The sequence below is a fragment of the Ostrea edulis genome, chromosome 3 (genome assembly GCF_947568905.1).
Source record: "Ostrea edulis chromosome 3, xbOstEdul1.1, whole genome shotgun sequence".
NCBI classification, from domain to species: Eukaryota; Metazoa; Mollusca; class Bivalvia; order Ostreida; family Ostreidae; genus Ostrea; species Ostrea edulis.
The window spans coordinates 23,539,666-23,554,728 of NC_079166.1; the positions used below are offsets into that span (position 1 = coordinate 23,539,666).

The window sequence follows — 15,063 nt, forward strand, 5'->3', positions numbered from 1 at the left end:
GTCTACAGAAGACGCCGTGCTTTTTCATAGAAGCTGCATCAATATTTATGTAATAATCATTGTTGTTCTAGCATAAACTTTTCCTCTTTACTTGCATCATATACTGTAAAAGTGGTTATTTACGTGTGGAGGAAATTTACACTAATTACGCGGTCACGTAATATGCGCGTAAATTTCCCCCACGTGTATACATGTAGTTATAAATATTTGATATAATATATATCATATTCAGTTACCGCGTATTTTTCCCCCACGCGTAACGTTGGACGTGGAAAAACGCATATACTTGACCCCCAGCGTAAATAATCACTTTCACTGTACATGTATTTACGTCCAGACGTCTATTAATCCAATTCAAAAGTACAATATTTCATTTTTCTTCAGAATGAGAAAGAAAACACCTGAAAATAAATCAGCGAAAGGCAAATTAAATACAGAACATAAAAACGACGCCTACGACCGTGAGGCAGATCTACCGTATAATCCTTTGTATCATTCTAACAAGCCAGAGGACGACGTGGGGTACTCCATCGTGGAGGAACAACATCATAACGCTGTACCACCATTACAAACAAACACAGACCACTCCCATAACTCTAAATCACCAGAGACAAAGAATCAAAATAAAGACCATACGCATGATATCCCTATGTACGCCGTCCCTAATAAACCAAAGAACACACCGACAGAGACTACAGGTGGCGCTGTGTACGCCGCCCCTAATAAACCAAATAATACACCGACAGAGACTGCAGGTGGCGCTGTGTACGCCGCCCCTAATAAACCAAAGAATACACCGACAGAGACTACAGGTGTCGCTGTGTACGCCGTCCCTAATAAACCAAAGAACACACCGACAGAGACTACAGGTGGCGCTGTGTATGCCCAGATAAACAAACCTAAGACAAACACCGCCCAGACCCCTGTCCGAACCCAGAACCAAGAGGGACTGGTCTACATGGAAGTTGAACACAGTGATGATCCGATTACCCAGAATGCACCGCACATAAATGTGATTACTGCCGAGAACATGCCGTATGCTGAAATACAAAAGTAATTATTCAGGTATTGTGTAGATGAGCCTAACAATATGAACTTGATAACTGTACGGTTATTTTGTATTGGAATCCACAACATGAAGTATGTGAGTTGGTGATTCATTTTTCCCCCTACACCCCTAATTCATTCTAAAGTTCATAATGCTCACTGTGTGTATTTGAATAATTCAAACCTCTGTATGCATGGCATTTTAAAACATTCTGTCTCCAATAAATGTTAGGTATTGTATATTCTTAGACATGGGTCATTAAATTTCATTTTGTTTTTCTTCTGTTGGTTTCTTTCTTATAGGTATATGTACCGTGTTCAGCAGTATTTTATTTATGTTAAAAACCAGATCAAAATTTTGTCAGAATGATAAACTATGAAGAACAAAATTGACAAATCGTATACGGGTATTAAAGGCGTACTGCTCTACTCAATGTAAGGATAAACAATGATTTTCTAATACATATTTATGAAGAAATGACGTTTACGATGGATGTGCGCAAGTACGCGAGAAAAATATTAGTAGGAACGCCCTGGGAGATGATGATTTAGTTTCAACTTGCAGTATGTGATCGCATTGAATGGTAATTTCATGTTAAACATGAAATTTAACTCCCCCGCCATTTCTCAAAGTGGTTCTCTTTATCCTGTTTCTGTCTAATTGTCTTTTATAGCTGAATGTGTCCCGCCAACACGCTGTCCCACGTTTTCATGTCGCCATGCAATTTATTGATTTTCGAACTTCCGCACGCAACGTCACGTTATCATGAATATTTCGAAACGGGGCGTTCACTATCTGACTCGGGGAATACATGGTTATGTAGGAAATTAGCTCGACTAATTTTTTAATCATATTGAGTTAAATTGCATAATTTCATATATAGCTTGATATAAAATACATGATTTTTTTTATTCCTATGATAATATCTCATGAAAAGATTACGACATGCATAGCTCTAAACGTATCCTACAAACACACGTTTTATCTATACATTAGGTATAGAAGAGAAAGTCTCGCGTGCAATCTATCAACGCTTCACATTATGCTGCGCCTGTACACTAGACCTTTCATTAGGACTAGTCTTGCGTTGTACAGTTTATTTGTTAATGTTGTATTCACAGGCAATTGCATCGCTTGGGAGTCGAATTTACTATATAAAGAGTAAAGGTATAGAACTCTAAATATAGGGTACCCAAGTTAGCCGATGTAAAAACAATAAATTGATTGATATAAAATTTTACTTTGTATTTTAATTTATTCATACATAATCAATCTACATTACTACCAAAGTTCATCCCGAAATTCCGAATACTTCCCAAGATATACAGAAATGAACTCGAAAAAATGCCTTTTTTTTTTTTTTTTTGGTTGACTTTTAGCTGGGCCCTGACACTATACGACTACACAGAGTGTTTGAGCATTGCAACAAGCTATCAAATAAAATGTGCAGCATAAAATAGCATTTCTAAAATGAATTTCTTACCCCAATTCATAAAATGAAGTCCGTAATTGCTCGAAGTGACGGAGATTTTCTTTAACCGTCTGTACTTTCACAATCCCAACCATTAACGGTAGTTATGACTAATAACCCAAAAGAGATGGAAGGACCCATAACGATTTAGAGACTTAAATACTAATATTTATCAATATTGATTAATTATAGTACATAAATTATGTTAAGGAAGTTAGCTCCTGAGCTTTTGAGTATAGCTGCGGAGGATGCTACAACTAAGTATTCACTGGTTCAATACTGATCCCATTGGTGTAAACATTGTAACGGCCAAGCGATTGATTTTATAGTAGCTGCCACCAGTTGTCTTCCTTGACAACAATCCAATATTTTGAAAATTGACTCCGATGTAAAGTTTACTAATTTATTGAGTTATGTATAAGTTAGGTGAAGTTTGTTATACAACAATGTAATACTCCAGAAATATTTCTGAGACTTCATGCACAGAATATAAAAGAACAATCATAACAATATCAATTACAATAGAGTTATAGAGACTGAACCTGGTACCAATTGTATGAATTAATACTAAGTTATAGTCTGACCCAACCAATGAAAGATGAAAATAACAAATTCATATATTAAATTATCATTGGTATAAAATAATAGCCGGTTCCCCTCTTTAGATTGATTAGTTGAATTGTTACTTCTATGAATAATATTCTGAATCTTACATTTATTAAATTGTGAGTTTACACCAGTAATTCTGAACACAGGTAACTGGGAATGATTCTTAACCTAAGTAATTACCTAATCTAATCCTAATTAATTAATCTCCAGATCAGCCTTATCAGGCAACACTGGGATCGTCCTATTCGTAAAGTAAAATTAGCTATCTCCCAGAATCTTGTCGGATTCTGACTTATATACCCTTTCTGAAGTCCGGGGCAACAGACGGGACAACCCCACCAGGGAAGGGGCAACGCACGTACAGACGGGTCAACCCTAACTTTCCCCGGACAATCCCAATCCCCATCAAACCAACCCCGGCTAAGTATTCTACGGGACTATATCGTTTATCTATAACTAAAATAACTTAAAATCAAGTCTATAAATCCAATTATAATAAAGATCAAACATTTACATTATAGGCACTCTTCGTAGTAAAAACAAACAGCCGTCTGCAACCTAAACAACTTTGACCCGAAGATCGGGGTCAAATAAAAATAGACGCGGCCCTAACTCTGACTTTTATAAACAAATATGGCACCTAACACGAACAACGTGCTTGTTTATCACATTAGAAAATCGCTATATACACGAATATATGTGGATGAACGCCATGCTACTGAAGTAATCAGCGTAAGTAGGCAATAGTCATATTAATAACTTGTGGTTTTACATACAAACATTTGATTAAAACTATAAATAACACCGGTAACATCGAGTGTAAAAAATAACACATGGCACATATGCACATGCATATAAACATACTTAGTCAACGACTGGAAATAACGAGAAAAGATCGTAAGCTATAAATACATATAATCAAGCTTGCAATATTAGCTAAAGAATCCCATTTTCCTACATTACCCTCTGCTTAAGTTTTCAATGTCCTCATGGAAACTAAAAAATAATAACAATGTTTCCTGGCATTTAAAGTATGCACCCTCTGTTTAAATTTTTCTATCCATTTAAATCCTAACAGATTAATAATCTTGCCAACTGTATTTTATTTCTTAGTCACTCCTTACAATTCTTAAGAGCAATTATCAATATGTCGTAATTAATACCACCCACTGGTTATAACAATTGACCATATAAATGACAAACAACATACAACAAGGTGGTTTATAAATAAAGACAATATTCCATGTCATACAACAATAAGACCTATAGTACAACGATAACATATGTCTACATTTAATTGACCTCCTAACATCAAATGGATTTAACAGTTAACCTTCATACATGTATGATATATCTTCCTTGATCATATTTACAAATGCCTCTTGTTGTAACTTAAATCTCAAAACTAAATATGGGAGGAGAAATAGCTTATACAAGATAAATTTAAACGGGGCAAACCAGTCAAAATGTAACATAGTAATGGGGGGAAACCCACAAAGCAACAGACAACCTCTGACCTGCTTGGAATAGGGAACTTTTTTTCTTTCTAAAATGACACAGAACAGACAACAAAATTGAGCAGCAGACAACTTCTGACCTGCTCGGGGTAATCTTGTTATTCAAAGAAATATAAAACAGATTTGAACAGTAAAAAATGAAACTTGTATGTACTGGTAATGACCTGCTAAAATTACATGGTAGAAAAGGATTGTTCTTGGGTCTAAAGTAAAGAATCTTAACAACAGTCAAATATTGGCCCAATGCAGTATTTACATAAAAAAATTAATATATGCGGATATAACGTTGAATTGCCATCTACAGGAAATATAGTTTTGAAATAGCAGAGGAAATTAATACAAAAGAATCTTTTCATGAATTTTAAAGTAGCCTAACTATTGCCTAGAATTACCTCCTCCTTGACGTTGACCTCCTTCCTTCTGCCTGTCTGTTAGGTGCTCTGTGTGTGGGTCTTTGTCTATTCAGCAAGTCTTCGATCGTGTCCACTCTGAAATTGTGTCTTCTTACTTCTTTGTATACGTCATATAAGAGGGAATTTGCGTAGTGGATGTTCTTTACTAGTTGTTGAATGGCTACTGTTTGTGTTTGTTCCCCTTCAGTCTGTACGTAAGTGTGTCTTGTGGTTTGTTTTGGTATTGGTATTGTTGTAGGTCCTGTTGTAGATGTTGATGCTGTGATGTCTGTTAATACTGCTACTCCTAAGGTTGAAATTGGGGCTGCGGTGTCTGTTGTTATAGTGTCTTCCAGAAAGGTGGAGGCAGACTCTGGATCAAACACGTCTAAAAAATATATCTCAGGAATAGTTGCCGCAATTTCGCTCACAGCAGCATCCAGGTTTATAGGCACTGGCAGGATTATGTCTGGCAAGGTTAAACGAGGAGTGGTTGTGGGTGTGTCAAAGAGTGCTGGTGGCTTTTGAGGTTCAGGAAAGGTTGGAGTTGGAGTTTCATCTGGAGTTTTTACTGATGTATCTGCAGGCATTGGCTTCTGATCTGATTTTCGACTCTCCCAATACTTGTCCGAATCTTCTTTCGTCCAGAGCTTGGGGTCCTTACCGATGACAATGGTTCTAGGCTGAGAGTTCTGGAAGAAAAATTGCGTATCGTCCCATTTGCTTCCAGGTTTTTTTTCGCTTAGCCTCATCTACTCGCCTTTTGTGATCCGGATAGTGTATTGGGTGCCGTTTCATGTCCCTCTCCGATTCACATCTGCAATTGCAAAGAATGCAGTATCAGGGAAGCTCATCCGGTGCTACATGCATCTTGAAGTAGTGTGATTCCGCCTTCCGCTTTTCCCCTCTGAATCTAGGACATTTCAGGAATTCATACACTCTTCCTCTGTCGTTGACTCCCATTGTCTACAATAAGATATGAATGATATAAAGTAAGTTGGCTCACCAAGTTGGTGGAACATTAAACATCACCTAATGGTGGACTATGCTTAGGTAACAATTTTCCCCACCCTTTAAAATTTAAAGGGGATTCTTAATTTTAGGGGTCTAATTGATTGACAACCAGGATATAATTAAATTTTTTTTTTAAATTAAAGACTCAGAACAAGTTCTGGAATTGATTTGTTTATTGGTGATACTAGTTTGATTTCAGATAATTACTGCAATTTTCTTTGCAGTTCTTCAGTCATTTTTCTGGTGGGTCTCCTTGGTATATTTTAAGCTTATCAACATTCACAACTTTCTCTTTCCCATTCGAGTTCAGCTGAATAAGGTAGTTCCAGTCACTCATCTTTCTGGTGATGATGTATGGACCGATATACAAAGGTTGGAACTTAGGACAACTACCTTCACTCTTGTATTCCCGGAGATACCAAACCAAATCTCCTTCTGTGTATGTCTTATGATTCTGTTTTATGTCGTAAAATGCCTTTTGTCTTTTTGCTGCTGCTTCTAAATGCTTTCTTGCCACTCTATGGGCTTTATTAATTCTTTCTCGTATTTTGCAAACGTATTCACCACAATTCTGTATTGGTATGGTTTTTTTGAGGTGCGACTGTGAGATCAGCTGGAAGCCTAACCTCTCTTCCCAACATCATCAGATTTGGGGTCAGTCCAGTTGAACCATGAAGAGTTGCACGATAGGCGCCTGCCAAACAACCTAAGTTTAAATCCCAGTCAGTTTGTTCTCCCCGTAAGTAAGACTTGATTATTCTGACAAGGGTTTTATTGAACCTCTCGACTTGTCCATTGCATTTGGGATTCCTAGGACTAGTGCGTGTCTTCTTTATTTCCAATAACTCGCATAGCTCTTTAAATAAATTACTCTCAAAGTTTCTTCCTTGATCGGAGTGGATTGTTACAGGGCATCCGTATCTATTGATTACTTCATTTAACAGTTTCCCTGCACATGTCTGCGCTGTCTGATCAGGAATGGGCATTATTTCCACCCATTGTGTAAAATGGTATGTTGCTACAAGAATATACTGGTTTCCTCTTGGGGTTAGTGGAAGAGGTCCGAGAATATCTGTAGCTAATCTGTCAAGGGTTGCTCCGACTCTCATCGTTCCAAGTGGGGCTCTAGGATTTCTAGCTGGTGGTTTATTTTGAGCACACATCTTGCAATTTGAAATCCACAAGTTAATGTCTTCTCTGATTTCATACCAATAAAACCTCTGAATTGTCTTCTCCTTGGTCTTCTTTCTTCCAAGATGTCCGGATAGTAGTGAATCATGCTTTTGTTCCAATATCTCATCATGTAGTTTCTTTGGAGCTATGAATTGCAGACATCTTCCTGTACCATCTTTTTTTTGTATAATTTCGAAATAGTATTCCATCTTTTATTTCTAATTGTTTCCAGTTAGTCCAGTAGTGTCGTGTAGCAGGTGCTTCATGTTCCATTTCCTCTGAATTTGGTTGTGTATCTTTTTTTACTGCTTCCATAATTGGTTTGATGTAGGAATCTTCTTCTTGTAATTGTTTCAATTCCCTCAAGGTGTATCTTTTTGTCCATGGAACCCACAATTCTGTGTTGTTGTAGTCAGTTTCTCTACTTCTTGTTTGTACTTTGCGAACAATGGTGTCTTTTTTACCTGGTGGATCAGGTGCAATTATCCAGTCGCGCAAGCTACTGTCCATTTCTGCTGCCCTCTTCTTACATTTCGTACATGGTCCACATCTCAAAGCTTCCATATCGTCTTCAAGGGTACATTCACGATCTCGAGGATGAGCTCCCCTAGACATAGTATCAGCATTAGCATGCTTCTTTCCTGGTCGATATTCTACTGTAAAGTTGTAGGCAGATAATATCTCTAGCCATCTCGCTATTCTTCCCTTTGGTTTCTTCAAGCTGAATAACCATTTAAGAGCTTGATGGTCAGTCCTCACTTTAAAATTCCGGCCTAACAGGTATTGTCGATAGTACTCGATGAAGTAACGCAATGCAAGAAGTTTTTTATCCGTGACGCAATAGTTTTTCTCTGCCTTATTTAGTGTGCGGCTTCCATAGACAATAACTCTTTCTGTACCATTTTGGACTTGGCTGAGTACTGCACCTATGGCAACATCACTTGCATCCGTGTCCATGATCCAATGGATACGCCATAATTGGTGACTTGGTCAAGATAGTTTTGATTAGGTTAAAGGATTCCTTACATTCTTCTGACCAATAGAAAGGTATGCTCTTCCGAGTTAAATTTGTAAGTGGTTTTGCAATTTCCTTATATCCTTTAATAAAGCGACGGTAGTAGCTTGCAATTCCTAGGATTTGCCTCACCCCTGTCACGTCTTTTGGATCTGGCCATAGTGCTATCTTCGCTATATTGTCCGAGTTTGGTTTCACGCCTTCCTTTGAGACAATATGTCCTAGAAACGTAACTTCCTCTTGTAAAATCTGGCACTTCTGAGGTTTGAATTTGAGTCCGGCTTCTTTCATCCTTAACAAAACTTGTTCTATTCGTTCCATGTGTTGTTCAAAACTAGACCCAAACACAATAACATCATCCAAATATATAAGGCAGGTTAGCCATTGTAACCCACTCAGTGCAAGTTCCATTACCCTCTGGAATGTAGCTGGTGATCCTGTCAAGCCAAAAGGCATCCTCGAAAATGCGTACAACCCATATTTAGTTACAAATGCCGTTTTAGGAATGTCCTCCTTCTTTACTGGAACTTGATGGTACCTAGCAGTCAAATCAAAAGTCGAGAAATATTTTACACCTGCAACTGCATCGAGGCAGTCTCTTGTTCGTGGTATTGGGAATGCATCCTTATTTAAAGTTACGGCATTTAATTTCCTATAGTCTACGCAAGGACGGATCTTTCCCATTTTTCTTCCGAACTAGCACGATTTGTGATGCCCATGGGGAATTTGACTTCGTTATTATCCCTTGTTCTTCCATTTGCTTGATTACTTTTCTTTCTTCTTCAAATGATAAGGGGACTCGACGTGGTGGAAGCTTGATTGGTCTTGCATTGTCTGTGTCTATGGTGTGCTCTGAAAGATGGGTGAGCCCAATATCGTTTTCATCTCTGGAGAATGTATTATGATATTTAATGAAAACTTGTTTTATCCTTGTTTTTTCTTCTGTTGTTTTGCCTTTACAGGTATTGTGATATAACTCTGCTAAATGGTCTGGAATTTGTATGCCTTCTAAGTCACTATATTTATTACTAGGATAATTTTCTTCGGGTTGTGTATTTGATGAATCTTTTCCAATTCTTCTCATAGAATGACAGTTGATGGATTCTTGCAAGCGTTCTGTTTGTACCAATGTCTGTAGACAAGTAAAATCACTTGCTTGTCCCAAAATGGAATCTTGTTTGATGATGGTGTCTGTTGGAAATGGATTCATTACTCTAATTGGCGCAGTCACATTTCCTCTCATGTTGACCACACATGGCGCCATCATCAATGAAGAATTTTCAACAAAATTTTGTGAAGGTTCTATTAAGACCTCGGAATTATCTTCTTTTTTCATTTCTTTCTATAAAGACGTCAATGATTGCTTCACTGGAGCCAGGAACTTTAAAATCATCCGCTGATCGGACCTTTCTAGTCGTCTCAGGATTTCCATTTTGGATACAAGGAATTTCAATGTTTGAATTTTTAAATTTAATCATCCCTTCTGACAGGAGTATATCAGCAGGTCCATTGGTAGAACTTTGAAGGATATCCATGCCTAAGAGTCCTTCATCAGCAATTTCAGCAACTATGGCTTCATGCTTAACTTTAAAATCCTCTAAGTTGAAATCAAAAAGAACCTTCCCTAATTCAACTAAGGGTGTTCCACATGCACCAGTCAACTTTGTTGTTGGATGCAGCATAGGCCTCTCGCTTTCCGGTATTTTCCGGTAAACACGGTCTGAAATAACAGCCTTTGTGGCACCTGTATCAGCCGTAAAAATCATTTTGATTCCTTGTACTTTGCTTCTAATGTATAAACCATTGTCAATTGGTTTTTTCCTTCTAATAAATTCTGTTGATGAATCATTTTGTACAATTGATTGGTTAGAATTTTCTTTTAATTCAGATTGGCTGATTTCAGTAAGGGTCTGTCCTTGGCCACTCAGGTCGACCTCATCTAGTTTAAATGTGCAGGCATGGAAGAGCTGCCTTGCAATTCATTCCTGTATGATGTATTTGTTTGTCTTTCAGGCGTATTCCCCCTTGGGTTCATCTGACTTGCAGGTTGGAATATAGGAGGTCTTTGGAGAAAATTTGATGATCCATTTTGACATACTTCTTGTTGCACATTCTGCTCAAAGTATGGATTATTTCTCCTTTCTTGGACGTCTTGTCTGTGTTGACCAAAGTCTCTGCGAGGCCAATATAGATTCTGCTCTGTTGGTTTAGAATTGTTTTCTGGGGGTACCATTTGTGAATTCCCAGGTCCAGTATGGTTGTTACCATGTTGGTTGAATGGATACTTCCTCTTTGATTTTCTGGTCAGCTGAAAACATGTTTTAGCTTCATGGCCATGTTTATTGCAGATTTGACCTTGCGGTTTGCTTCTGTCATCTTTCCTTACATCCAATTCCTTAACAATGCTCCGCATTAGATCCTCTTTCTCCTTTTCTCGACTTTCCGTCCTATTAGTATCACGTCCCTTCAGATTCTCCTGTTTTTCTATTGGGAAAGCGCCTTTTTCTTTGTTTAACTTCTGTGAAACCGTTCGTGTTTGTGACGATATGGCATCATCTTCCTGTTCACTGTCGGTATCACTTTCTAAATCTTGAAGTTCGGTCCTCCTGATCTTCTTCCTCGTACATCACCATGTAATATACGGCTTCATCTATATCCTTTGGCTCTTTATGGTATTAATTTACTCGAAATTTTGTATAAAAATTCAATATTTTCGCCAAGAATTAAAAAATTTGATCTCCAACACCCATTTTTTTAGTTGCATTTTAAATTGGAAAACCAGACCTTGAAAATTATGTAAAATTTTAGAAATTGACATTACTCCTAATATGTCCGTTTAAACTCTCAATTTTTATATCATGAAGTTTTTCGTATATCAAGTGCAAAAAGGTCATTATTTATTTCCTTTACTAGTATTAATTTCTTTTTTCATCTGTAGTGTTAGAGGACATTATTATGTATCTATTTTATGTACTGATTAATTTGTGTTGCTTATGTTGTGTGACACTAACAGAAAAGTTAAGTTTAATTGAATAAATTTTAAGTGCAAAAAGGTCATGTTTAGAACATTATAGCTCAATAACAAGCGTTGCGACCCCAGATTTTCTTTTTAATTTCCTAAGTCTCCTTCAATGTAAAAATCAAAAATACACTTCCCCAAAAATTGACATTCCTCCAAATGTCAGGTGCGAACCTAATTAATAACAAGTCTTTATAAATATACAAATGTCTTATTATGTCTATTTTTATCTAAATCACATTATCACAGGTGTTTGACGATTGATGATAATGATGTCAATGTGGGTAGTTAGTGGCACCGATGAAAATGGCTGTGATAAATGAAAGTACAGACGGTTTGAAATTTTCGGTCACTTGGAGCTATTACGGACTTCATTTTAGGAATTGGGGTAAGAAATTCATTTTAGAAATGATATGTTATGCTGCACATTCTATTTGATAGCTTGTTGCAATGCTCAAACATTCTGTGTAGTCGTATAGTGTCGGGGCCCAGCTAAAAGTCAACCAAAAAATAATAGGCATTTTTCCGACTTCATTTCTGTATATCTTGGGAAGTATACGGAATTTCGGGATGAACTTTGGTAGTAATGTAGATTGATTATGTAGGAATAAATTAAAATATAAAGTAGAATTTTATATCAATTAATTTATTGTTTTACATCGGCTAACTTGGGTACCCTATATTTAGAGTTCTAGACCTTTACTCTTTATATAGTAAATTCGACCCCCAAGCGATGCAATTGCCTGTGGTTGTATCAACATAGTTCTGAACTTTTTCGGATCAAAGTGTGTATGTATGGTGCTCTTTGTTTAACGTACGAAACACTTCCAACGTATTACATGTAAACATTCGTCACTGGTGATCACTGTTCTTTATAGAGGGCCGTGAGAGCGGAGCTTTCCCTATAGGTAACACGTATATACATGTTTAAAAGGAAAATATAGCAAACTAATGAAAACTTAAATCATACCTATGAAATAAACTACAGAATACGACAAATATCTAATTAGTTTTTGCATCAAAGTTCAAATGAGGATTTTGATAATTTTGAATTTTCTCAAAGCTCCTAAATTTATGCACTAAACTGTAGATAAAATGTGAGAAAAATAACCCTTCATTATTTACTCGTGTGATGACTGAACAGCAAAGCCTCGCCCTAGACTGCGAATCTTGAATTTCCCTACTCGTACTAATGAAGGATTCTATTGATAATCCACCCCAGATAGTTTTATACACACCAGTAATTAGTTCGTGCATTTCGATATCCTATAAATATATGTACATGGTCTAAATTAGAATAAAGACATATTGAAATGAGTATGATTTTATTCTATCATCTGAAAAGGTGAAGATAACGAACAGTAATCAATCTCATAACTGCTATAAGAAATACAAAATTAAGAGTTCGGCAAACCATACATTATTAACATTCATAATCTAATTTTGAGGCATGGATAGTAAATGAAAAAACTGATTCATCTATCATTTTATACCGTGCCTGTGTAATACAGTGGATTGGACCTGATGTAATACATTTTACATTTTTCGTCCATATGAGCATGTGTTCAGTTGTAATTTAAATTATGTATATGGTATAGTTTTAGGTTAACTATATCACTCGTGTGACCTATCGCAATCTGTTTTTATAAACTATATATTTTCCCACTGCTTTTTAGCTCAACTGACCTGAAAGCTCAAGAGAGGTTTCCTGAATGCGATATTCAAAAAACATCCCCTTCTACTCCTGAGCATTAGACAGTCAAACTTATGACAAGATATTGATAATCAACGAGCCTTTTATCTAAAATGAGATTCATGACTTCTGGGATGAGAGTTCATGCCACAGGGCAGGGGTGATTTGGTCATATATTGAAAATAAATTATGCATGTATATCTCTTATATGTCTTAAAAAATCTTCTTTACCAAAGTTCGTCCCGAAATTTCGTATACTTCCCAAGATATGCAGAAATGAATTCGAAAAAAATGCCTGTTATTTTTGGCCGACTTTTAGCTGGGCTCTGGCACTATACGACTAAACAGAATGTTTGAGCATTGCAACAAGCTATTGCATAGAATGTTTCCGAATTCATGTTTGCATATATTGGGAAGTATACGGAATGTTGGGATGAACTCTGGTAGTAATGTAGATTGATCATGTATGAATACGGTATATTAAAATACAGAGTAGAAATTTATACCATTTGGTATATCATTTTTACATCGGCTAACTCGGGTACCCTATACTTAGAGTTCTATAACTTCACTCTTTTAATAACGGTAAATTCGACCTCAGGCGATGCAATTGCTTGTGAACACAATGTGTAAAATAGATGCATAAACTGCATTTGTGATCAGTAAACTAAAACATACATGGTTACATAATAGAGACGTATTACATATATATGCAAGCTCCGGTCAGCTCAGTATATTCCGTTACGCTACAACTCCAGCAGTATCATATATATTATTTGTAGGGGGGGGGGGGGTAGTCCCGGAGAATTACACTGTACGGAGTTTGACATAATTATATGTACATGTACAAGAACACACAGGCATATTTTGACAAATTAGCGAAATGTTATAAATGATCACATAAAACATATCATTTAACAAATAATATTTAATCTATTTTTGCAATTATATTTGGACATTATTATCTGTAGTATAGTATTAACAATTCTATTTTGACATTTTCATTCTGTATTTTAAGTTTAACAAATCTATTTTCACATGGTTACGCCTGTTTATGGTTGTTATTGTATATTTGTTTTAACAATTTTGGTTTCTTAACAATATTTGGGGTAACCCGTAAGTTTAAGTGAACTGAAGGTTTCCAGGTGTATGCTTCTGATTTTTTTTATTGATATAGAATAGTATATCAGCATCCATATTATGTTATGATTTATTTCGACAGTAAATTATAGACCAACGAACTCGTAGTGAAGAGGAACCCAGGAAGTATTTAGTTTTACAGTGTTAAACTCTAGCTTACTTTAACAATGTGATTGTCTTGACAACACAACATTAAACAAGCTGAAAATATTTTCTGAAAAGGGAGACCAACCCGAAAGAAACCAAATAAAAATAATGTTTGGGAATCGCTATGCCCCAGATGACATGTTCAGCGAAACGCTTTAAGGTCAAGGTCACAAGGTCTAAAACTGTGGTTACTGAAACAATTCTTGTCATAAAAACTGTACGCATGAAATAGGAGCACCTTATCACTCACCACTCAACGCTTAAACCAGTCGCGGAAGTTCAGTGGTACAGCGTTCGCGTCGTAACCGGAAGGTCGTGAGTTCAAGCATCGCTCGTACCATGGTGTCAAACCTAAGACGATAAGATAGGTAGTAATTCATCTCTGACCAAACGCTCGGTATTTAAAAGTGAGAAGCACTACCCTTTCGGATATGGCCTTAAAATGGAGATCTCGTGTCGCTGCAGGCGTTGGCACGATAAAGAACCCTCACTGCTATGCCCCGAGCGCTAGTGATGTCTCAATATTAGTGAAGAATTCTCGACGGGACGTAACAAAATATACCAATCACTAAACGTTGAAGTTTGAAACAGACAGACAACACAAAAATAATAAGTTCCCGACCTTTGATACGAGAACTTAAAAGCTGATAATAACGAACAGTGATCAATCTCATAGCTCCTATAAGTAATATAAAATAGATATTTTGGCAAACACGGACCCCTGGATATACCAGAGGTGGAATCAGGTGCCTAGGAGGAGAAGCATCCACTGTTGATCGGTCACATCTGCCGTGAGTCCTATATTTTAATCAGGTAAACAGGATT

At 36.7% G+C, this 15,063-nt stretch overlaps 1 protein-coding gene across 1 annotated transcript in view; it reads left to right on the forward strand.

Annotated features, from left to right (window-relative positions):
• Nucleotides 1–1,328, forward strand: part of LOC125677491 (uncharacterized) — a 40,239-nt gene extending 38,911 nt beyond the window's left edge. Inside the window, exon 8 of the mRNA XM_056160818.1 lies at nt 385–1,328. Within this exon, the coding sequence (XP_056016793.1) occupies nt 385–1,057 (673 nt within the window). The 3' untranslated portion in view covers nt 1,058–1,328. The remainder of the gene's footprint in view (nt 1–384) is intronic.
• The last annotated feature ends 13,735 nt before the right edge of the window (nt 1,329–15,063 follow it).